Raw genomic sequence first — 26,937 nt, 5'->3', positions numbered from 1 at the left:
TGGCTTTCAAAAGGGAATTAGTTAAGTACCTAAAGGGAAAAAAATGCAGGACTACAGGGCAAAGGCAGGGGAGTGGGATTAGCTGAAGTGCTCTTGCAGAGAGCCGGCACAGGCTTAATGGACCAAAAGGTTGTAAGCATTCTAGGATTCTGAGATTCTAAATAAAAACAGAAAAGGCTGGAATTAACTCCTCTAGACTCATCTTTTGTTTCTTTACTTGTCCTATTACCATATACTGTTGCCTTGCAACATTATCCCTTTTGTCATTTAATCTCTCCTGCCTTCCACCCCATCACAGACCTTTCCTTTTGTTCTTCTCCCCCTGCCTCTGTATTTGCTTAAAGCCTGTTACATCTGTAACCTTTCCCAGATCAGACAAAAGGTCAGCGGCTTAAAAAGTTAACTGTTTCTCTTCCCACAGATGCTGCCTGACCTGCTGAGTATTCCCAGCATTTTCTGCTTTTATTTCAGGTTTCCAGCATTCGCAGTATTTTGCTTTTGTAATGTGTATATTCAATCCACCTACTGAAGATGAGGAGATTAACATGGTAAACCAAAGTAACATCATGGCCTCAGTTTGATCCCTGCATCTATCTTTTACCTAGATACATGGCAGGTAAATTCAAATTCTGGATGATGGGGGAAACACGAGGTCTGCTCATGAGAATGGTTGGTAACTGAAGCCAAGAAAAACCAAAAATTGTAAGAGTGTCAGATACTTTTCTGCTCTTACCTATGTGGGATCTGTGCTAGTTTATTAAAAATATGGAAAAATGAAGGATTCTTCCTGTCTTAAAGTGTGGTGGTTTGAGTAATTAAAAATAATTAGTATTAAGCACTATTTTGCTGCGATGGCCTACTGAGTAATGGTTCTAATCAGTGTAGCACCAAGCCAGAGAGAAGAGAGTCCCAGCTAATTCAATGGTCTGTTCTGAGCTAGCTAATCACAGTCAGAGCAGCAATTGGCTTCAGTATTGTAGGTTAAGGAGGACAAATATCAACCAGATTTCCTTTCCAAATCACTACTGAGTAGCCCGAGAGAAAATGCACGCGAGGTCAGGTGAGGACAGGCTCAGCTGTAATGTCCTCCAGTTGAATAACCGATCAGTCACCATCTAGGCTCATGCATAACGACTGACAACCTTGGACAAGATACTAGTAGGCCGACAACAGGGGAGAGAAAAGTTGGAAAATCCTCAGCTACTTTTCCCTTTTTTCCTCACCCCCTGGAAAAATAAAATACCTTGATAGGTGGCTTGTTACTGGAGTTGGTGCTCTTCCAGGCTCCAAGGAAGCAAACTGTGTGATGCTTTCACATTTTAATTTGCTACAACTGCAACTATCTTCACATCTCTCCCATCCCTGACCCACTCATTCTTTGCATAAATCACTGGCACATTGAACATTGCAGTTGTAGTGACCAAAGAGCCAATAGCAGATTAGGATATCCAGCAAAACCTGGATCACGAATGCTACTGGTTTTGGGAAGACATTTATTTTCAGTGATGCTGCCAGCCAAACAAGATCCATGCATCAGAAAGCAGTGGCTACCTTAATGTAGAAACATGTGTGCTCCTTTTTTTTCAACAACTGGGTATGAGTTCAGAAATCATGAAGTCAATGTACTTACTTTCAGGTCATTGTTTGCTTGGTACAATTGATAATACCTATCACATACTGTAGATGTTACTGCTTACTTAATGGATCGATGAGTCAGTCGTGGCCCAGAATTTGCCTTTGATTTCATTACCAATGCAAAAAGTAAATGTTCTGTCCTTAGTATTTATTAGGCACAAAGTAATCTCAGTTTCAGCTTTTGTTTACTGACACAACACAATCAGTTGGCACAAAGGTCATCATAAGTAGTTTTCCAAGGCAAACCACTCTTTGTATAGTTTCATTCCACTAGGACCAAAGTTCTAAAAACTGGATTTTAGATTAAATGCTTAATCTCTACTTTTTTTCTTCAATAAAATGAATATTGCAGAATATAAGTGATGCACGAGTAGGGCCCCTTGATATATGAAGAACTGAATATTCAGGAAGTGAACATCACAATGCGAACATTATTAAGGTTTCACATGATATTAAAATGAATGTAGGAAATCACCAAAATGCAGAGGCTTCATCAACCATGGCAACACATCTGCACAAGAAAAATTAGGAGCAGGAGTATGTCATTCGGTCCCTCGAGCCTGCTCCGTCATTCAATAAGATCATGGCTGATCTTCTGCCTCAACTCCACTTTCCTGCACTATCTCCATATCCCTTGATTTCCCCAATATCCAAAATTCTATTGATCTCTGTCTTGAATATACTCAAAGACTGAGCCTCCACAACCCTCTGGGATAGAGAATTCCAGAAATTCACCACCCTCAGAGCTTTTCCTCATCTCAGTCCGAAATGGCCGACCCCTTAATCTGAGACTGTGATCCCTGGTTCTAGACTCCCAGCCAGGAGAAACATCCTCCCGGCATCTACCCAGTCAAGCCTGTAAGAATTTTTTATGTTTCAATTAGATCACCTTTCATTCTTCTAAACTTTAGAGCATATAGGCCTAGTCTACTCAATCTCTCCAATAGGACAATTCCCCCATCTCAGAAATCAGTCTGGCGAACCTTCGTTACACTCCCTTTATGGATAGTATATTCTTCCTAAGCAATGCAGTGGAGAATGATTTCCTGGAGTGCATTAGGGATGGTTTTCGAGGCCAATATGTCGAGGAATCAACTAGAGGGCTGGCCATCTTAGACTGGGTGATGTGTAATGAGAAAGGACTAATTAGCAATCTTTTTGTGCAAGGCCCCTTGGGGAAGAGTGACCATGATATGGTAGAATTATTTATTAAGACGGAGAGTGACAGTTAATTCAGAGACTAGGGTCCTGAACTTAAGGAAAGGTATGAGATGGTATGAGACGTGAAGTGGCTAGATTAGACTGGCGAGTGATACTTAAAGGATAGACAATGGATAGGCAATGGCAAACATTTAAAGATCACATAGATGAACTTCAACAATTGTATATCCTTGTCTGGCGTAAAAATAAAACGGGGAAGGTGGCACAACTGTGGCTAACAAGGGAAATTAAGGATAGTGTTAAATTCAAGGAAGAGGCATATAAGTTGGCAAGAAAAAGCAGCAAACCTGTGGACTGGGAGAGTTTTGTAATACAGCAGGAGGACAAAGGGTTTAATTAGGAGGGGGAAAATAAAGTATGAGAGGAAGCTTGCGGGGAACATAAAAACTGATTGCAAAAGCTTCTATAGATATGTGAAGAGAAAAAAATTAGTGAAAACAAATGTAGGTCTCTTGCAGTCAGATTCAGGTGAATTTATAATGGGGAACAAAGAAATGGCGGACCAGTTAAACAAATGCTTTGGTTCTGTCTTCCCGAAAACACAAATAACCTTCCGGAAATACTAGGGGATCAAGAGTCTAGTGAGAAGGAGGAACTGAAGGAAATCCTTATTAGGCAGGCAATTGTGTTAGGGAAATTGATGGGATTGAAGGCAGATAAATCCTCGGGGCCTGATAGTCTGCATCCCAGAATACTTAAGGAAGTAGCCGTAGAAATAGTGGATACATTGGTGATCATTTTCCAACGGTCTATCAACTCTGGATCAGTTCCTATGGACTGGAGGGTAGCTAATGTAATACCACTTTTTAAGGAGGGAGAGAGAAAACTGGTAATTATAGACCGGTTAGCCTGATATCAGTAGTGGGGAAAATGTTGGAATCGATTATTAAAGATGAAATAGCAGCACATTTGGAAAGCAATGACGGGATTGGTCCAAGTCAGCATGGATTTATGAAAGGGAAAACCTGCTTGACAAATCTTCTAGAATTTATTTTGAGGATGTAATTGGTAGAGTGGACAAGGGAGAACGAGTGGATGTGGTGTATTTGGACTTTCAAAAGGTCCCACACACGAGATTGGTGTGCAAAAGTAAAGCACATGGTATTGGGGGTAATGTACTGATGTGGATAGAGAACTGGTTGGCAGACAGGATGCAGAGTCGGGATAAACAAGTCCTTTTCAGAATGGCAGGCAGTGACTAGTGTGATACCGCATGGTTCAGTGCTGGGACCCCAGCTATTTACAATATAGATTAATGATTTGGATGAAGGAATTGAGTGTAATATCTCCAAGTTTGCAGATGATACTAAGCTGGGTGGCAGTGTGAACTGTGAGGAGGACGCTAAGAGGCTGCAGGGTGACTTGGACAGGTTAGGTGAGTGGGCAAACACATGGCAGATGCAGTATAAATGTGGATAAATGTGAGGTTATCCACTTTGGTGGCAAAAACACGAAGGCAGAATATCTGAATGGCGGCAGATTAGGAAAAGGGGAGGTGCAACGAGACCTGGGTGTCATGGTACATCAGTCATTGAAAGTTGACATGCAGGTACAGCAGGCAGTGAAGGCAAATGGTATGTTGGCCTTCATAGCTAGGGGATTTGAGTATAGGAGCAGGGAGGTTTTACTACAGTTGTACAGGGCCTTGGTGAGGCCTCACCTGGAATATTGTGTTCTGTTTTAGTCTCCTAATCTGAGGAAGGACGTTCTTGCTATTGAGGGAGTGCAGCGAAGGTTCACCAAACTGATTCCCGGGATGGAGGACTGACACATGAGGAGCGACTGGATCTGTATTCACTGGAGTTTAAATGATGAGAGGGGATCTCATAGAAACATAAAATTCTGACGGGACTGGACAGGTTAGATGCAGGAAGAATGTTCCCGATGTTGGGGAAGTCCAGAACCAGGGGACATAGTCTAAGGATAAGGGGTTGTTAACCTGTGGAATTCCCTACCGCAGAGAGTTGTTGATGCCATTTCATTGGATATATTCAAGAGGGAGTTAGATATGGCTCTTACGGCTAAAGGGATCAAGGGGTATGGAGAGAAAGCAGGAAAGGGGTACTGAGCTGAATCAGCCATGATCTTATTGAATGCTGGTGCAGGCTCAAAGGGCTGAATGGCCTACTCCTGCACCTATTTTCTATATCTTTATGTAAGGAGACCAAAACGGTGCACAATACTCTAGATGTGGTCTCACCACGGCCCTATCCAAATGCAGCAAGACATCTTTACTCTTCTACTCAAATCCTCTTGCAATAAAGGCCAACATACCATTTGCTTATGTAATTGCTTGCTGTGCCTGCATGTTAACTTTCAGTGATTCAAGTCCCTCAACACCAACATTTCCCAATCTCGGTTTAAAAAATACTCTACTTTTTCTTTCCAAAGTAGGTAATATTTAAAATCGTCTGAAAGTATTTTTTTTATTGGCTAAATTTGCCCATGTAGTTATGCTGTATCACCTTAGTTTGATGCCAGTTACTGTACATGGAAAAACATGGGACATTTTTCACAAATGTTAAACATTCTTGGTACTGGTGCAGTGCTGAGTGAAATAGATCAGGGAGGTCAACATTCAGTCCCTGCTCTGCTGAATTAGTTGAGCTGTCAGGGCAGCAGAGAGTGTACTAGTTTAAGAACATAAGAATTAGGAACAGGAATAGGCCATCTAGCCCCTCGAGCCTGCTCCGCCATTCAATAAGATCATGGCTGATCTGGTCGTGGACTCAGCTCCACTTACCCGCCCTCTCCCCGTAACCCTTAATTCTCTTATTGCTTAAAAATCTATCTATCTTTGACTTGAAAACATTCAATGAGCCAGCCTCAATTGCTTCCTTGGGCAGAGAATTCCACAGATTCACAACCCTCTGGGAGAAGAAATTCTTTCTCAACTCGGTTTTAAATTGGCTCTTCCGTATTTTGAGGCTGTGCCCCCTAGTTCTAGTCTCCCCCACCAATGGAAACAACCTCTCTGCCTCTATCTTGTCTATCCCTTTCATGATTTTAAATGTTTCTATAAGATCACCCCTCATCCTTCTGAACTCCAAGGAGTAAAGACCCAATCTACTCAATCTATCATCATAAGGTAACCCCCTCATTTCTCGAATCAGCCTAGTGAATCGTCTCTGTACCCCTTCCAAAGCTATATCCTTCCTTAAGTAAGGTGACCAAAACTGCACGCAGTACTCCAGGTGCGGCCTTACCAATACCTTATACAGTTGCAGCAACACCTCCCTGCTTTTGTACTCCATCCCTTTCGCAATGAAGGCCAACATTCCATTTGCCTTCCTGATTACCTGCTGCACCTGCAAACTAACCTTTTGGGATTCATGCACAAGGACCCCCAGGTCCCTCTGCACCACAGCATGTTGTAATTTCTCCCCATTTAAATAATATTCCCTTTTACTGTTTTTTTTCCCCCAAGGTGGATGACCTCACACTTTCCGACATTGTATTCCATCTGCCAAACCTTAGCCCATTCGCTTAACCTATCCAAATCTCCTTGCAGCCTCTCGGAGTCCTCTACACAACCCGCTTTCCCACTAATCTTAGTGTCATCTGCAAATTTTGTTGCACTACACTCTGTCCCCTCCTCTAGGTCATCTATGTATATTGTAAACTGTTGTGGTCCCAGCACTGATCCTTGTGGCACACCACTAACCACTGATTTCCAACTGGAAAAGGACCCATTTATCCCGACTCTGCTTTCTGTTCGCCAGCCAATTCTCTATCCATGCTAATACATTTCCTCTGACTCCGCGTACCTTTATCTTCTGCAGTAACCTTTTGTGTGGCACCTTATCGAATGCCTTTTGGAAATCTAAATACACCACATCCATCGGTACACCTCTATCCACCATGCTCGTTATATCCTCAAAGAATTCCAGTAAGTTAGTTAAACATGATTTCCCTTTCATGAATCCATGCTGCGTCTGCTTGATTGCACTATTCCTATCCAGATGTCCCGCTATTTCTTCCTTAATGATAGTTTCAAGCATTTTCCCCACTATAGATGTTAAACTAACCGGCCTATAGTTACCTGCCTTTTGCCTGCCCCCTTTTTTTAAACAGAGGTGTGACATTAGCTGCTCTCCAATCCGCTGGTACCTCCCCAGAGTCCAGAGAATTTTGGTAGATTATAACAATTGCATCTGCTATAACTTCCGCCATCTCTTTTAATACCCTGGGATGCATTTCATCAGGACCAGGGGACTTGTCTACCTTCAGTCCCATTAGTCTGTCCAGCACTACCTCCCTAGTGATAGTGATCATCTCAAGGTCCTCCCTTCCCACATTCCTATGACCAGCAATTTTTGGCATGGTTTTTGTGTCTTCCACTGTGAAGACGGAAGCAAAATAATTGTTTAAGGTCTCAGCCATTTCCACATTTCCCATTATTAAATCCCCCTTTTCATCTTCTAAGGGACCAACATTTACTTTAGTCACTCTTTTCCGTTTTATATATCTGTAAAAGCTTTTACTATCTGTTTTTATGTTTTGTGCAAGTTTACCTTCGTAATCTATCTTCCCTTTCTTTATTGCTTTTTTAGTCATTCTTTGCTGTTGCTTAAAATCTTCCCAATCCTCTAGTTTCCCACTAACCTTGGCCACCTTTTACGCATTGGTCTTTGATTTGATACTTTCTTTTATTTCCTTGGTTATCCACGGCTGGTTATCTCTTCTCTTGCTGCCCTTTTTCACTGGAATTTTTTTTGTTGCGCATTATGAAAGAGCTCCTTAAAAGTCCTCCACTGTTCCTCAATTTACCTTAGCATCGCTCAGTAAGTGAAGGCAATATATTCCCAGTCTTGCTCAGTATCCAGTAAACCTGCTGGAAGGTATGCGCATATGGACTTTACACAAAGATAGGTTTGGGCCCTGCTGTGCTTTTGCTATGGTTGAATATTCAAAAAGGTATTAGATTTCTGTCAATTGCCCATGGAACTATATACCACTATCATTGAAATGCAGAGTGTATTTATTTATTAGTTTATAGACAAAAGACATGAAAATTGGATGCCTTCATTTTAAGACTCAAGACCATCAGACTATTCTACCAAATAGATGTGAATACTTTACGACTATTTTCACAAGGATATTGTGAAATTGAATTAGGTGTTCAGATGCAGAGGTAGGACAATTCAAAGTACAATTCTTACCTGGCACAAGGTCCAGTTGTATATAGAATACTTGGTCCAGTTTTAGTACCTTCAAATAGTGGGGAATATCAAGGATCTGGCAAAGATCAGAGGAGGGCCACTTGATACTATATTTAAGAGCTCCTGGTTATCAGGAAAGGCTCAAAGAGTTGAGACTTTTTAAACCTTGGGAAAGTGTAAACTTTGAGGGGAAATAATTGAAATCTTTAAAATTGAGAGAATAGATTCTGTCCAGGTGGATAGGTTAATTGGGTTATCCAAGAGAAGAGGATTTGGAGGCATCTGCATAAGCTTTGGTAGTATAGTTAGGTTAGATGCCACAAGTTTTTCTTTTTGCAGTCTTTGACCTCCGGAACAAGTTACCAGCACAGGTGGTGAGTGGGGATTTGATGCAAATATTCAAAAGGGGGCTGGATAAGTTCCTGTGTGTGGAAGATATCTCCAATTATACAAGGAAGGTCTTTCCTTCCGAGAGGGAGAGGTGGAAGGGGCAAATTTGATGGATCAACTGGTCTTTTCCTGTTTTATACTGCAGCCACTCAATTTGGTTCTGTTGGCACCATAACCATTTAGTGTGTACAGATTTCTTTTGTATGGTACCTTCAATTTTACATAGGATATACAGCACAGAAACAGGCCATTCGGTTCAACCAGTCCATTCCAGCGTTTATGCTCCACTCACGCCTCCTCCCATCTTTCCTCATCTAAATCTTATCAGCATAACCCTCCATTCCCTTCTTCCTCATATGCTTGTCTAGCCTCCCCTTAAATGCATCTATCCAATTTGCTTCAATCACTCCGAGGTAACAAGTTGCATATTCTCACCACTCATTGGGTAAAGAAGTTTCTTCTGAATTCCGTATTGAATATCTTGTATTGATGGCCTCTAGTATGCTCTTCCCCACTCTATCAAAACCTTTCATAATTTTAAAGGCCTCTATTAGGTCACCCCAAGCCTTCTTTTTTCCCGAGAAGAGAGACCCAGCCTGTTCATCCTTTCTCAATATGTATACCCTCCCATTTCTGGTATCATCCTTGTACATCATCTCTGCACCCTCTCTAATACCTCTATATCCTTTTTATATGGTGACGAGAACTGTATGCAGTACTCTAAGTGTGGCCTAACCAAAGTTCGCTACAGCTTTAGTATAACTTCCCTATTTTTCCCTAGAAATAAACCCTAGTGCTTGGTTTGCTTTTTTTATGGCTTTGCTAACCTGTGTCGCAACTTTTAGTGATTTGTGTATTTGTACTCAGAGATCCCTTTGTTCCTCTACCCCACCTAGACCTGCACCCTCCAAGTAATAAGTGACCTCTCTAAGCTTCCTATTAAAATGTATTACCTCACATTTATGTGTTGAACTTCATTTGCCAATTATATGCCCATTCTGCAAGTTTATTAATGTCCTCTTGTAATTTGTTGCAGTCCTCCTCAGGATTGACTATCTCTCCTCCCCCCACCCCCGAATTTGGTGTTGTCCGCAAATTTAAAAATTGTGTTTTTGATTCCAAAGTCTAAATCGTTAATGTAAATGATGAACGGTGGTCCTTGCACTGATCCTTGTGGAATACCACTACCCACCTTCTGCCACTGTGATTGCTATCCTTTACCCCCCTACTCTTTGCTTTGTCTTGAAGCCAGCTAGATATCCATTCTGCTACTTGTCCCCGGACTCTGCATTGTCTGACCTTGTTCAGTCTATTATGGGGTACCATATCAAAGGCCTTTTGAAAATCTAGATAAATGACTTCTACTGCATTACCACTGTCTACTCTACATTACCTCTTCAAAAAATTCAATGATGTTGGTCAAGCAATTCTTTTCCTTTTGAAATCCACACTGACTATATTATTATATTTTTGGTTTCTAGATATTCTATTTACTCCTTTAGTAGGGACTCCATTATTTTTCCTACCACCGATGTTAAACTGACATCTATAATTCCGTGGACATGTTCTATCCCTCTTAAATATAGATATTATGTTAGCTATCCGCCAGTCCTCTAGCACTGCACCTTTTTCTAACAAATTATTAAATGTGTAGTAAGGTCTCTGTTAGCTCTTCCCTAGATTCTTTTAAAATTTGTGGCGTTTTATCCTCTTTTGAGTTTAATTAGCTTATTTAATATATACCCCCTCTTTATTTTAAATGCACTTCTCATTACTCAAAAGTATCTCAAAGTATCCTCAACGACATCTGAAAATACAGCATTCGCCCAAAAGTGTGACCAAAATTGAATATACATCAGACCATAATGGCAGTTTAGTAAGTTATTCGACTATGAAATTTACAGAAAATCAAATTTGCCACATTCACAATGCTGCACATTGAGTCTGCTATAATTTTACAGTTCTTTTTCTAGAAATGCTGCAGGAACACAACCAGGATTTAACATCGTGGATGTCTGTCACCAAAAATTTATTTCAAAGAAAATAATCCCTTAAGACACTGGGACTTTTAATTGAGTACTGATTGCATCTTTCAAATTAATGTGCACTTTTGTCTGTCAAAGTATATTCTGTAAGCGAAGTGATGATAAATGAGAAACTATAGAAATATACATCACATTATTGAATATTTCTTCACTCTATTCTCCAAACTAACAGGTATATTGTTGCCCTCATTTCAGTCCTTAAAGGAATTATTAATGCAACAAAATTAATCTGTTGGATCACAAAGACATTCCTGGTTTGCGCTGAGTTAGCTGATCTATTGGCTGGGCAGTAGAGGCAATCCAATTAACCTCAACACCCTTGGAGAAGATCAGTCAAGGTGTTACTCCTTATTGCTTTCCAGAGACCCCCCTGCTGGAAAGTGCGTGTGTGTGGACATTGATAAGAATAGGAATGGGCTCAGCTGTGATGTCTCTCATACTCGCCTTGACTTCCAACACTCACTTTCTAGGTTTCATGGATGCAGAATGATCGTTGGGCGAGGTGCTGGAGGCCAGCTGGCACTTGTGGAACTGTACCTCAGCAGAAATCAACACCTTCAGGAGAGGAGATGGGAGAAATTTGACAAGGAAAAAAAATTACAAGAGTTTGAATACTGTATTCAACATTCACATTTTCATTAAATATAGCTCTTTGTTGCCCCATAGTGGAAAGGCTTGCAATTACAACGAGTAAAACTTGCTTTCCCTTTCTGATCAGCACCACTAAAATTTGTTTCTGTAAAACCACAGAGCTTCAAAATTATAGAAGATATTTCAAACAACTCTGATAGCACGAGTACTATTTCTATAAATAAGGTACTAATTTAACTTTATTAAAAACTTTCATAAAGAAACCATCTTTAAACCACAGATTTGTTTTCCTTTCTAAAAACGTACTTTGAGACACATCTTGTTTGTAATTGGCTGTTTAATTCAAAATTTGATTCAAAACCTCAGGTTGTAACCATAGCATTCACTACCTTGAAAGCGTCTAATCCACGATTGCCTGCAAGCTTACTGGCATGTCTACTGCACTGGTAAACTTGTTGTTTCTAGTATACAACTCTGGAACTCTGCTCAAGCACACTGATGAATAATTTGATATCTCTAAAGCCTTTGACAAGTACTTGCACATGCACCTCTAAACAAATCATATGGTCCTCTACCAAAGCTATATTCATTGCTATCCAATTTCCCCTCAAATTGCTTGCCTGTGCTATAGTTGGCAGTTTGGTCTGTGACTTATTTTCCATTAATTCAAGTGTTCACATGGCTGTGTCCTCTTGCTCTCCTGCCTTCACATCAACCAACTGCATTTTTTTTTGCTAATGATTCTGATCTACATCCTCAACTTCCTTCAGATCACACCCTCCGTGGTCACAACCTCTACTGCCCATACTGCAGCAGCTGAATCACATCTTGATCGTCTCTAGGCCCTTTAAGGTCATGTAAATTTTATTTTTCAATTCTCCAAATGCACCGTTTCTGAATGTCTTTCACAAGCCCAACCAAATTCAACCACTTATCTTTGATGGCTCCATCCTTAATGCTTCTTCATCTATTGATAATCGTCATCACCTCTGACCTCAAATGCAAGTTCCACAACTCTATTGCTAAAGCAGCCTCCAAACCCAATTTCCTCTTTCATGCCAAAAACTTATTTTTCCCTGCACAATTCAACTCTACAAAGCCAAGCCAATCCAAGATCTGAATTCTGCTCTTGTACCTTGGGGAAGGGGATCTCGAACATATTTTTAAAATGCCTGGGCAGCATATTAGGAATATACATCCTTTCCATCACAACCTATCATTCTTCTATTTGACGACATCTTCTCAAATTTTCTCTTACTCTTCCTAAATAGACTATCCTAAACATTCTGCATTTATGAACCTTGTTCGTTCATTTCGATTTCTCAGTAAAATTCCAAAATTTGGGGGACTTTAGTCATTCTCCCAAATATAAGCACCAGTGTCTGAATTCCTGGGGAAATTAAAAATGACAGGCAAGGCTCCCCCTAATGGTTCAGTGAATAGATGCACCACATGCACCAATCAGCTCGGGAGGTCCCAGGTTTGATCGAGTTGTGTTGTCAGTTGGTCTCAGCCAGGGCTCCCAGTCCTAATGGAATATCCAGTGACATCTGATGGAAAGAATCTGACTATGAATATCAAGCGAGGACAAGATTGGGGTGCAGTGGCCCCACATTAAAATTGTCTACCAACACATTAAGACTTTGCACATGAAGGTTATTAGGCTAAAAAAAACTACACAGAATTCCTTCTGATATTATGAAGAACTGAGAACACTGGTAATAAATTAAAACCCACAGTGAATGTATGGAGGACCCAATCTGATTGTGAAAACAATTTCATTATTTTAAATCCAAATGCTTATCCACAAGGCACTTTGAAGTGAGAATATAATTCCCCAAATCTCTGTACTATATGCCTAGAATGTGGTTGCAGTATGGTAGAGGAAAATGCATTCTGTATCTGGCCTATGACCTGACTTGGCCATGTTGAATTTGGCACTGGATGTCAAAAGTAAAAATGTTCCAATTGTCCCCAGTATTGCTTAAAAAGAAAAAGTTAAAATAAAATAGAATAGAAACAGCATATTACATGAAACAGTATTCTTAATTGTGGAAACATTAAAAGTGCCAAAAGTGGGTATTTCCTCATTTACTAAAAGGTCTACTGCATATACCATAAACTACCCCTCAAAATCAGCATTTGAAAGAAGATAAACCATACATCTCTTAGCTAAGAATTTGCAGGGTAAAATCCAGACCATCCATGACCAGTTTTTAGTGGCTTTGTCAGTCATTTGATAATTCAGCAGTCTTCCCAAGTCCCTTCTGAAACACCAAAGTCATGGTTTGCAAGAGAAACCAAAAACAGACTATAGATGTCAGGTGTTGGGAAAGGCTTACTTAGCACATCTTACACAGGCAGATAATTGCTTATAACTGAAGAGAAACTTAAATTTTAAAAGTTCAGTTACAAATTTTATGCAGCCTTTTTACTTTGACAATTGCAACTGAACTGGGCAGCGGGAGTATAATGGAACATCACAGCAAGTGGGCAGTTTTATGGATCAAGATGATGGCTAGAAAACGCTTAAAACGTAGACACGCAGATGACTAATATTCTCAACAGTATGTTTCATACAGCCAGAGCATACACATTCTCTTGCTTTTTGCCCATTTTAAAAATCCTGATTTAGCAAAGGTGAAAAACACTTACTGTCCAAATACCTCCCCCCCAAAAAAAAATGTCATGCAACTATACTGTATACCTTATTGTAGGATCATTGAAATAATTTTCTTGCTATTGAATATGATGTAGGAGAAAGCAGAATCTTTCAAACCTTAAAATGATACAAATATATCAACTTAATATTGTCGAATGAAAGGGATTTCACAATACTGCTAGAACTCACTTTGGGAGTGGAAGCAAGTCCTCCTCGATTCCGAAGGACTGCCTATGATGATGATATGCCCCATACCAGTCATCTGCCCCATCATTGGTGACAATGCCTTCAGCCACTATACCCATGCTCTAGAATCCTCTTCCTCAACCGCTTTGCTTACTCCACCCCCACCTTTTTAGAACCAATCCCTCAGACCATTTCTTGTAATTTCTACTTCTTGCTAGGTCGACCAGTCCCATTGTCAAGTGCTTTGGAACACTTGGTTCAGTTGATAGTACTTCTGCCCGAGTCAGGTTATGGGCTCATACTCCCCTACAGACTTGATCACATAATCTAGGCTAACACTTTTTGCACCCTAACAGAGTGCTTCATTATCAAAGGCAGTCTTATGGATAAGATGTTAAACTGATGTCCTGTCTGCCTGCTCAGGGATAAAATATCCTAAGGCACTATTCAAAAAGAGCAAGTTCTCCCAGTCTGCTGGCCAACATTGCCACAAATGATCCGGTCATTTATTCGTTTGCTGTTTGCAAGGTCTTGCTGTGCACAAACTGCGTGCTGCATTTATCTAAATAGCAATTTCAAAAGTCCTCTATTGATGACAAAAGTGCTTTGGGATATCCTGATGTGATGAGATGCTATTGAAATGCAAGTTCTTTCTCTCCTGGAACGTTTAGTTACATGATAAAGGTTTTATAAATAATTTCAGAAGTGCTGGATATACTCAGAACTGACAAAAGTCATCAACCTGAAACGATGGGCCCAAGTTTCCACAAGAAAAAAAACGGGCGCCCCTCCGAGCTGGGCGCTCGTTTTTCGCGCCTAAAAAAAAAATTGCGATTCTCGAGCGTTCTGCAGCTCCTTGTCTGCCTGGTGTGCAGGGGGGCGGAGCCTACACTCGCACCGATTTTGTAAGTGGGAGGGGGCGGGTACTATTTAAATTAGTTGTTTTCCCTGCCGACAACGCTGTGCGTGTGCGTTGGAGCGTGCGCGCGTGCGTGGAGCGTTCGCGCACGCGCAGTGTGAAAAAAACATTGGCACTCGGCCATTTTAGAAAGTGCTGCAGAAAACGTGAAGATTTGTTCTTGGACCCCTGCAAAGACTTGTTGACAATGCAGCACCCATTCTGCAAATGTAAATATAAAACTGTCGATGTGGCTGCCTCTCCCTGTCCAAATGGCCTCAGTCCCCCTCACAGCTCGAAGCCTGCTGCTGTATCTTTGGCTGCCTGCCTGCCCCTCCCTCCCTCCCCCCCACCCCTCCGTTCGCGGGAACATCGCTGAGCTGACTAAGGCTTCCACCTTAAGTGGAAAGCTGTTTGCTGCCTCGTTACTGGCTGCCCCTCCCTCCCCCCCGTTCACGGGAACATCGCTGAGTTGACTAAGGCTTCCACCTCAAGTGGAAAGCTGTTAGCTGCCTTGTTACTGGCTGCCCCTCCCTCCCCCCCGTTCACGGGAACATCGCTGAGTTGACTAAGGCTTCCACCTCAAGTGGAAAGCTGTTAGCTGCCTTGTTACTGGCTGCCCCTCCCTCCCCCCCGTTCACGGGAACATCGCTGAGTTGACTAAGGCTTCCACCTCAAGTGGAAAGCTGTTTGTTGCCTCGTTACTGCCTGCCCCTCCCTCCCCCCCCGTTCGCGGGAATATCGCTGAGCTGCCTGAAGCACTTTCACACAGGTAGGAAGATGGTTTATTTAATCTTTTCTTTGCTTATAAATGTTTATTCAGGTTACATTTATTTGTATAATATTTGTAGAAGTATAAATAAGGATTTATTGTCGAATTTAATGAGTTCCCTTCCCCCCCACCTCGTTCTGGGCGCCTAATTTGTAACCTGCGCCTGATTTTTTAATGTGTAGAACAGGTTTTTTCAGTTCTACAAAAATCTTCACTGGCTCCATTCTACTTAAGTTTGGAGTACATTTTCACTGTGGAAACTTTCAAATCAGGCGTCAGTGGCCGGACACGCCCCCTTTTGAAGAAAAAATTCTGTTCTAAAGTAGAACTATTCTACCTGACTAGAACTGCAGAAAAGAAAATGTGGAGAATTGCGATTTCTAAGATAGTCCGTTCTCCACCAGTTGCTCCTAAAAATCAGGCGCAAATCATGTGGGAACTTGGGCCCATTAACTTTGTTTCTCTTTCCACAAATGCTGCCTGACCTACTGAGTATTTCCAGCATTTTCTGTTTTTATTTGAGATTTCCAGCATCTGCAGGATTTTACTTTTATAGATAAGTTATTCAATAATCACTGGATAATGATTTGGAAATGTTTAACTTTAGGCAAGATAATATAAACTTTAATAAACCTTAATAACCGTAGCTACTGAAACATAATTATAAATAGACGCAAATACCAGCATTTTAAAAACCCCTAGTAAACCTTTAATTAGAGTTGTTTTTACAAGACAAATGACAAATTACATTAAACATCTGAACTTTTCGAACTTATGGATATTATACACCTTCCCATCTGGCTTGCAGGTAGGGATATTGTCAATCTTAACAGTTATAAGCAAAATAAGCTGCATAATGGTACATATTACAATATATAAATGTACAATGTTTACATAAAATGAAATACATCATAGAAGCTGGAAAATTCAAAGATGCATCTGCATCAAGCGGTGCCCCTTTTCTTAAAAAAAATGCCACATCCACTTATACATTCACTCTTACAACAGATCAACAATCAGGTGCACCAAGGGTTGGCCCAAAAACATGAATATCAACATCATCACACAATGCACACAAGGTACAGCAAGATTCACTTGCTTTACTTTTAGTACAACTTTTTTAACCAAAGTGCAACAAAAAGCTGTACAGAACAAACTGGTTAGTTTTCTAAATGGAACATTTTAAAACTGGGAATTAAACATTCCTGTTCAATACAGTGCCTGTATCAAGCACACAAAGGTAAGGCACAGTAAGGCTCTGCTGCAGGCAGTGTGCATCATGTTTACTGAGTAAATTGTGCATTTGTGCAATTCCATGCTGAAACGCTCTTAACTGCAGATTACGACCTAAATTCAGAATAAGCAGTGAATAAAAGCAGGATTAATGAATGTGTAAAATTATACTCATTCTGCAAATGGTTCCATCATTCAGGTTGCTTGTATTTACTTATTAACGAAGGACAGACCAAAATATATAAAGTAAATATTTTGTTTTGCATTATTTGAGAGTAACCTGCATTGTCGATCTGCAAATTATGACACTTCACACAACACTGCTGGTTTTCTCCTTTCTGCATGATAGTGCTATTTTAATCCAGACATGTTTAGTGCACAAAATAAAATTAGATCTTATTGTTAAGCAAACAGCTACACCATAAAGCTGTCCTTATTGGTGTTCAAGTTCATTTAAAACAGCTCTGTTGAAATGTGCCCTATATTTTGTGCGTACTCTCTCCCTGCTATTACCCAAAAAGTTTCCCTACAATGCTATCTGTAGCTATCAGATGACTGTCCTGTGCCAAATTACTCACAAATTTATATTCAACCACTGCAAATCAAGAGTCCAAAAATGCAAAAGGTTTTGAGCAGTCAAGTCAGACCTGTTGATATCCTCTCCGATAGCTCTGTGGTCAAATACTGATTGGACCGTAGTGTACATGATTAATGTCTAATATACCTAAAAAATATCATTCTTAAGTTCCAGTAAACAAAACTGTTCATGCCCAGTCCATAGCCTAAGAATTAATAATCGTTGTATGAAAGCCATACCTTGTTTTACTTCTACGCCACTACTTTTTACCCCAATACACCAATGCTACAGATAGCTCCTTTGGAAATTTTCTCCAGCTTCCTGGCATCTTGACACAATAGATGCACTCCTTATAATACAAAAAGTGTACATATAAAAGCAATAAAAAGGAAGACAGAGCATTCAAGCAGGACTTCTCCTGCTGCAGTATAACAGTACTGGCAGGGGTAGGAGAGGTCTCATGAGGCTCCTTGTGAGTTAGCTGTGTTGGTCAGAAGACGCAGATGCGACATTGAATTCATGTACCTATTTGATGGCTTTAAGGGAGTGTTGCAATGGACAGCCTGAGGGAAACGATAATGGTAACGATCTAGTCTCAGATATTTTACAGTCACGAGTTTTCCTGAAAAACAGCAAAAAAGGATAGGTTAATTAAATGAAGAGTCAAGTATGCATTATGCAAAACATTGTTTATATTCACTACAATATATTTAAGAGCAAGTACACATTCTGATAAATTGTGCTGTATTGCTTAATTACCAGCAATTGGCTACAAAAAACTTTACCATCTCTGCTACTTTTGCCATTTAAAAAAATACAACTACCACCCACAAACACATGCAACTGTATTAGCATAACAAAAGTTTTTTTTTAAATGAAAAAATACTAATCGCCTCAATATAGTGCAATCCAACAAAAAAGCAAGTTTCAGTAGACTTTCAACGGTAATATTTGTTCCACTGATGCTCAAAAGTAGATTCTGGCAATGCCTGTCTTTCAATGCGAAAGCGCTGGGCCTCTACAGGATATTTCCATACAACAGCATGGCTAAGATAGTTAACTTACAAGAGGTGGGACTGTAAAAGTAAACCTGTATCATGTTTCTGTAGCAGTGTACTGGATTCCAAAGAGCAATACAAACTCCCACCCCACCCCCAAATAAAACTCTGGCTGCTGGCAGACATATAAAAGCAATAAAAGGGTGAACAGAGCATGACCGATTTGCCTGTTAATTAGTTCTCCTTATGAAAAGTTCCTGGCATTAATTGTTGATTCGAATAGGATGCTGAATTGGGAGCCAGATTTTGTTTTGACAATTTCCGGTTTTGAATTTAGCAAGTTATTTTGCAGTTTGGAACCTGAAAAAATGGGAAACTTAAATATGCAAGAGCAATTTTAAAGCATCTTACCATCAAACCATGAGCCATGAAGTGCTTTAAAAGCCTTGCCAGCATATTCTGGAGAGAGACACTTTACGTACACACAACCCTGCAGCAGAAAGAACAGAGGAAATTACTGTATGTGAACAAAAAGAAGGAAACCACATCAATTACAAGAAAAATTCTCAGACTTTAAGTAAACCAGCTAGGCACAGTCAGACATCAAGATGATGAAATCGGAATATCTGCATATAAAAGGTAGCACTCCCAACCTCACGCGAGTTTTTATCCACTGCAATATGAACAATTCCCTCATTGTCACTGCATTTTTCTAGGATTGCTTCCTGAATTGCAACATGCCAGTCATCCCCAATCTCCCTGTAAAAACAAAGAATTAATGATAAAAAAAATATATAAGTAAATGGAAAAAATGTAGATTTCAAGTACAATAGAAAATAACACAAATATTATAAGTTCAGGGAACTGAATGACCAAATGGGACAGACACTGGCCTTTCATCTCTGGATCTAAATTCAGATTATGCAATGATTGGTATGAATAATCCCATATTTGTATCACATTTCCCTACATATAGGAGTTTCATATTAGGTTTAACTAGGTGTACATCTTCTTCAATGAAACTTAAAATGTGACCATTTTGCACAATTCAGGTACATTTCCAATCTTATTTATACCATTTGTGCATTTCTATCTTCAGACTCATTTTTTTTGCTCGAACAGTAGAAAAACTAAAGGAGCAGCAGGACCACTAAGCCAGTATTATTACTGTACCTTTAACTTGGTACCATTCTAGTGTGAATCAAGATAGGGCTATTAAAAGAACCCTACTTTGAGATCTGGCAGTATAGCAGAGTTTGGAAAGAATTGATACTGGAAATTGAAAGCAAAGAGCATAAGTTTACTTGGGCATCCTTTAATCCATCAGGAGATCACACAATACTGACAGAATGGGCAATGAAAAAACATAATTTAACTAATCTTTTGAATTTCATAAATTTAAACAAAATGGCTGAGAGAAACTTTCAAGAAATGCTTAGTTGATTACTGTATTATAAAATGATTACATGGGTTGTTCACTACTCTATGTCAATCCCCTTTCCTCAGTCTGATCCAAATTAGTAATAGGGTTCAGAAATGCAACTACAAACTCACTTCCTGCCTCTCCAATGCAAAAGTATTGATGTACTAATATAAAAGATAATAAATGAATGAAATTGGGTTGAGAAGAAATCGACAGCCGCAAAAACCTGAAATTCTGATTTTGAACTTATTACCCCTATAACTTTGATAATCAGATAAAAATGTGAGTTGAACACTAAATGGAACAACTTGTAATAGTTTCAATAGTTGCAAAATCAAATTATAGAACTAAAGCTTTAAAATTACAATATGCAACCAATTCTTTTTATTCACAACATAAAACTGGCTACACATTTGCAACTTTAACCTCTTGATCACTTGAAAACTGCAGTATTCTTGCACAATTCAGTAGAATCACCATAACTCATCAGGTACTTACATGACTGGATCAAACATGTTGCGAATCTTTAAACAGGGTGTCAAACTGTTAGGTGGAGAATTTCTACCATCAAGGTGGAAGGCTGCACAAGAAAAATTCAGAATCTATTTCAAACTACATTAAAAACACTCAATTTCTCAAAATATTTTTCTACAAAAACCAACCCCATCCAGCTGTACAAAGAACTATGAAAACTCTAGTGCCTTCAAATTAGCTGATTTATGTTAATTCATTTGCCAAGAAAAAAAATTTTGCTTGGAACTTGTGTTCCAACGACTCAGTGCACTGCAACGGCCACCACGTTAAAAAATCCATGCACAGGCATCTTCCACCCTTGAGGATGTAGTTTGGGTCCTTCATCGAAACACCTGTGAACTCATCCTTTTTTGGCGTGGAAGCAAATCATCCTCATTTCGAGGGATCGCCTATGATGATGATGCACTGCCGTGCAGTGCAAACCACACTTGATCAGCTCTGCTGGGCAGGCCACATCGTTCGCATGCCAGACACGAGGCTCCCAAAGCAAGCACTCTACTCGGAGCTCTTTCACGGCAAACGAGCCACAGGTGGTCAGAGAAAATGTTACAGGAACACCCTGAAAGCCTCCCATAAAAAGTGCAACATCCCCACTGACATCTGGGAGTCCCTGGCCAAAGACCGCCCTAAGTGGAGGAAGTACATCCGGGAGGGCGCCTCGCGCCTCGAGTCTCATCGCCCAGAGCATGCAGAAATCATGCGCAGATAGTGGAAAGGGCGTGCGGCAAACCAGGCTCCCCACTCACCCTTTCCCTCAACGACTATCTGTCCCACCTGTGACAGGGACTGTAATTCTCGTATTGGACTGTTCAGCCACCTAAGGACTTATTTTTAAAGAGTGGAAGCAAGTCTTCCTCGATTCCGAGAGACTGCCTATGATGATGATGATGCACTACTAGGTGTGCTCCTGAAGATCCTGGTCTGTGCTGAGATAGTTATCTCAGCCACTGTGGTACAGGGTCATTGTAAATGGCCTCAGTTGGCATACAAGAGATTTGAGGAATTCCACTTGCTAATGCTGTACAGCACTAAATTCTTGTCTACATCAGATGAATGCAGGAGCAGATGTGCCTGCAAGGTCCCTTCCACCCAATTGTCAAAATGTCGGCTGCCACTTGCCGTCAAGGCTCACATGCGAGTATTACTCCACATGGCACCATTGCAACTACAGGTTGAACCTCCCTTATCCGGAACCCTTGGGACCTGACCTGCTCTGGATAAGGGATTTTTCCGGACGAGGGGTGGTCACGTTAAATTGGATGGTACAGGTACTGAGCAAGGGGGTATCAGGGCTGGCTGGCTTGGGGCTGGGAGTGCGGCAGAGAGATCATTGGGGGGGGGGGGGGGGGGGGGTGGTGGATCGTGGGGCCAGGCCAGCGATTGTAGGAGTCGGCAGCGAGGAAGGACTTCAATTTGTTCATATCGGAATTCTGCACATGCGCCACCTGGTGGCTGGGAATGGTTCTGGACGAGGGGTGGTTCTAGATAAGGGAGTTCTGGATAAGGGAGATTCAACCTGTACTATCAATTGAACCTGAAGAATGGCCACCGTATCAGGGTACCAAAGTACTATAATGCTGATTGTACACTAGCACATGTCCTCGAAGGGAGAAAACAAAAATAAAGGCTAAATTATATTCTTTGTAAGAACTTCATAATTCAAATTGCTGCATCCTCTACATATCAACTGGGAAAACATCTTGCTTAGCGTACACAAAATATTTTGTCATGGTATCGTAGGTGAACAGTGTCAAGTGCTTATCTGCTACCACATCCTATAAAACACTAGGACCTGGGCCATTGAGTTAGTTTGTTTTGACCTGAAGCTAAACTGGAAGGTGATTAACTACCAAGCCCTTAGCCCTAAAACAAACTACAACACTGCAGGACATGGAGATGGCAGAGTGGGACTGCAGAGTGTGGAGGATGTATAAAATGAAAATCCCACAAGGTGGGTAATCGTTCTCCTCCACATAATGTAGCCCAAATTCAGAGGAGGGCTGCTCCTTACAGAAGCACCATAACGCCAGCAGTCAGGACAGACCAGACAAAGACATGGTCATATGCATTCAAATCTTGATAGTAATGCTAAGTAAACATGTGAGCAATATCTACTATAATATAATTGTAACTTGATTGAAATGGCAAAAAAACAGCAGTGGAATGACTTTTAAACTGCTCAAAGATTCTTCCCTATTAGATGGTAGCAGTGCAGATTGTATCCCACCATCCACTTAGCTATCCACTGCCTCATCACTGATTTGCTTTGGGTCTTTGAACCATAAAAATACAATTAAGACTTCCAAAATTGCTTCAAATCAGAGACGAAGCAATTTATCAGAGTATCCATAAATTTAAAACAACAATCCACTTGTAATTGGTGTAATTGCATATAAAACTTTTGGATAACTATTTCCTGGAAGCAACTTTCGTAAACACTTTGTGATTTGTAAGGAACCTCTGGTTAAAATACTAAATCAAATATGATTCGAACAACAAAAGCTTGTCGTTCACAAACTCTGAGCTGAATCTAAAGTTAATCTTGCACCACTGAAGGGTGTTCAAGGACAGGTTACAAATGACTCACCGAGTATGATGTTAATATTAGAATTTAATACTAGTTTTACTACTAGTAACATTAACATAGATAAGCAAATTGTTTTAGAAAGAATTAAGAACTTAAAAATAGATCGAGCAGCAGGGCCAGATGATATCCACCTGAGGGTCCTCCGGGAGATGGGACATGTGCTGTGCGAGCCCCTGGCCTGTATTTTTAATAGCTCACTGCACTCTGGAATGGTTCCTACAGATTGCAAGGAGGCTAATGTGGTCCCCATTTTTAAAAAAGGTAACAAGGCAGACCCAATAACTATAGGCCCATTAGTTTATCAGTAATAGGGAAGATGCTTGAAAGAATCATAAGGGATGAAAGTATGTGAATACTTGGAAAGGGAGGGACATATTAGGGACACCCAACATGGCTTCATTAAAAAATAAAGTCATGTCTCACAAATCTAATTGTATGTTTTGAAGAAGTTACAAAGTTGGTGGATGAGGGAAGCCCAGTAGACATTGTCTTAGATTTCCAAAAAGCTTTTGACAAGATACCGCACAAGAGGCTTCTCTAAGATCGGAGCCTCTGGTATTAGTGGAAATATATTGAGCAGCATACAGAACTGGCTGGCAGGACACTGGCAAAGAGTAGTTATAGGTGGATTGGGATCTGTTTGGGGCCATTGCTTTTTACTATTTTTATTAATGATCTGGATTCAGAGGTTGGCAGCACAATTTGCAAACGATACCAAGATCTGCTAGAACTGCAGAAGAGGTTCATAGAAACACAGAAAATAGGTGCAGGAATAGGCCATTCGGCCCTTCGAGCCTGCACCACCATTCAATAAGATTATGGCTGATCATTCACCTCAGTACCCCTTTCCTGCTTTCTCTCCATACCCCTTGATCCCTTTAGCCATATCTAACTCCCTCTTGAATATATCCAATGAACTGGCATCAACAACTCTCTGCAGTAGGGGATTCTACAGGTTAACAACTCTGAGTGAAGAAATTTCACCTCATCTCAGTCCTAAATGGCTTACCCCTTATCCTTAGACTGTGTCCCCTTGTTCTGGACTTCCCCAACATCAGGAACATTCTTCCTGATTCTAACCTGTCCAGTCCCATCAGAATTTTATATGTTTCTATGAGATCCCCTCTCATCCTTCTAAACTCCAGTGAATAAAGGCCCAGTCGATCCAGTGTCTCCTCATAGGTCAGTCCAGCCATCCCAGGAATCAGTCTGGTGAACCTTCGCTGCACTCCCTCAATAGCAAGAACGTCCTTCCTCAGATTAGGAGACCAAAACTGAACACAATATTCCAGGTGAGGCCTCACCAAGGCCCTGTACAACTGCAGTAAGACCTCCCTGCTCCTATACTCAAATCCCTTAGCTATGAAGGCCAACATACCATTTGCCTTTTTCACCGCCTGCTGTACCTGCATGCCAACTTTCAATGACTGATGTATCATGACACCCAGGTCTCGTTGCACCTCCCCTTTTCCTAATCTGCCGCCATCCAGATAATATTCTGCCTCCGTGTTTTTGCCCCCAAAGTGAATAACCTCACATTTATCCACATTATACTGCATCTGCCATGCATTTGCCCATTCACCTAACTCTGCAGCCTCTTAGCATCCTCCTCACAGCTCACACCGCCACCCAGTTCAGACTTGGAGATATTACACTGGTTCGACTGATTCAGCTAGATTTTAATGGGTTAGAAGACTGGGCTCATGACTGGAAAATGATGTATAACTTGGATAAGTGCAGTGTTTTGCATATGGGCAGGGCAAATGCTCAACATTCATATACCCTCCAGAGAAAGGCATTAAAGATGGAGGTGATAGAAAGAGATTTGGACATTCTAGTGCATACATCCTTAAAGGGACATGAGCAATGCCGTGCAGCGATAGCTACAGCAAATAGGGTGTTGGGGTGTATCCATATTACAATGGAGTATATGTACTGTCTTGTCCTTGTACAATACCTTAGTCAGGCCGCACTTGCAATACTGTGTCCAGTTTTGGTCTCCTCAAATGGTGGGCGATATTGAGGCTCTGGAAAGGGTCAGAAGTGGGCCACTAAACTAATTCCAAGTCTAAAGCATCTTAGTTATCAAGATAGTTAAAAGAGTTGGGACCCTTTACCTCAGAGCAGCGTAGACTTGGGAGGGTATATGATTGAGGTTTTTCAGATAATGAAGGGAATAGACAGTGTTCCAGCTGACTGTTTATTTCAATTAAATAGGCTAGGCAGGACCAGGGGCACAAATTTAAGTTGTATAAGACTAGATTCTAGGTTAGATGTCAGGAGGTGGTTCTTTTCACAAATAGTAGACCTCTGGAACAAGCTGCCCTTTCATGTGGTGGATGCAGAATCACTGAACTCCTTCAAGCAAAAGCTGGATTTGTTTCTGGCTGCAGTGGCAATTAACTCTTACAGAAGGTAGGTACTGCAGGGAATTTAATGGCCAGAGTGATCTCCTGGACTAGTTTTGATCGCCTAGATGGGTCGGAGAGGAATTTCCCAGATTTCCCCCACCCCCCCCCCCCCCCCCCACATTGACCTGGGTTTTTTGCCTCTCCCGGAGATCACATGGTTTGGGGTGGGGTGGGGTGGAGTGTATATGTTGTGATACACAAGGTATCGCAATTGGGTGGGACAGGCTCGATGGACCAGATGGTCTTTACCTGTCCATCATTGTTCGTATGTTTATCGCATACAAAATTACCCTGAAATAATATGAACCAAACAAAACTGGGTGTTCAATAAATTTCACATTGATGCCAGAGGTGTTCCACAGTATGAGGGACATTACATGTGATAGAACTTTAGAAAGCATACCGGCACAATTTCTTTCACCACAGTGTTATAGGCCGTATTACTGGACAAACTAACCACGGCCCTATCGCTGAAGGCGAGAAACCCTACTCCACCATCAACCACAACTGTTCTCATTTGTCTGCCGTGGCTCAGTTGGTGGCACTCTCCCCTCCAAGTCAGAAGGTTAGTCTTGGAAACATAGAAAATAGGTGCAGGAGTAGGCCATTCAATAAGATCATGGCTGATCATTCACCTCAGTACCCCTTTCCTGCTTTCTCTCCATACCCCTTGATCCCTTTAGCCGTAAGGGTCATATCTAACTCCCTCTTGAATATATCCAATGAACTGGCATCAACAACTCTCTGCGACAGGGAATTCCACAGGTTAACAACTCTGTGTGAAGAAGTTTCTCCTCATCTCAGTCCTAAATGGCCTACCCCTTATCCTAAGACTGTGTCACCTGGTTCTGGACTTCCCCAACATTGGGAACATTCTTCCCGCATCTAACCTGTCCCGTCCCGTCAGAACCTTATATGTTTCTATGAGATCCCCTCTTATCCTTCTAAACTCCAGTGTATAAAGGCCCAGTTGATCCAGTCTCTCCTCATAGGTCAGTCCAGCAATCCCTGGAATCAGTCTGGTGAACCTTCGCTGCACTCCCTCAATAGCAAGAACGTCCTTCCTCAGATTAGGAGACCAAAACTGAACACAATATTCCAGGTGAGGCCTCACCAAGGCCCTGTACAATTGCAGTAAGACCTCCCTGCTCCTATACACAAATCCCTTAGCTATGAAGGCCAACATGCCATTTGCCTTCTTCACCGCCTGCTGCACCTGCATGCCAACTTTCAATGACTGATGAACCTTGACACCCAGGTCTCATTGCACTTCCCCTTTTCCTAATCTGCCACTTGAGACTTGAGCACAAAAATCTAGGTCGACACGCCAATGCAGATTATTTGGTCATTATGACATTACTGTTTGTGGGATCTTCCTTTGTGCAAATTGGCTGCCGCATTTCCTACATTACAACAATGACTACACTTTTAAACCATTGGCTGTAAAGCACTTTGGGGTACCCTGAGGTCATGAAAGGTACCATATAAATGCAAGCCTTTATATTCATTTCAGATATGGAGATCACTTAAGTTGTTGTGGCTTAACCGTTCCTCCAGATAAGATGGTGGTAGCTGGGGATACTGATTCAGGCTTTATAGAAGTGCTTTTGCT

The 26,937-nt window shown here is 41.1% G+C and overlaps 1 protein-coding gene across 1 annotated transcript in view; it reads right to left on the bottom strand.

Moving 5' to 3' along the window:
• Window positions 1-16,248: 16,248 nt before the first annotated feature.
• The window catches only part of lemd3 (LEM domain containing 3), a 77,838-nt gene continuing 67,149 nt past the window's right edge, over window positions 16,249-26,937 (bottom strand). Inside the window, exons 10-13 of the mRNA XM_070900291.1 lie at window positions 20,292-20,373; window positions 19,024-19,129; window positions 18,782-18,860; window positions 16,249-17,994 (exon numbers count right to left, since the gene is read on the bottom strand). Of these exons, the coding sequence (XP_070756392.1) occupies window positions 17,831-17,994; window positions 18,782-18,860; window positions 19,024-19,129; window positions 20,292-20,373 (431 nt within the window). The 3' untranslated portion in view covers window positions 16,249-17,830. The remainder of the gene's footprint in view (window positions 17,995-18,781; window positions 18,861-19,023; window positions 19,130-20,291; window positions 20,374-26,937) is intronic.

Source organism: Pristiophorus japonicus, chromosome 15 (assembly GCF_044704955.1).
Source record: "Pristiophorus japonicus isolate sPriJap1 chromosome 15, sPriJap1.hap1, whole genome shotgun sequence".
Classification (NCBI taxonomy): domain Eukaryota; kingdom Metazoa; phylum Chordata; class Chondrichthyes; family Pristiophoridae; genus Pristiophorus; species Pristiophorus japonicus.
This window is presented reverse-complemented; position numbering and strand designations above follow the sequence as displayed.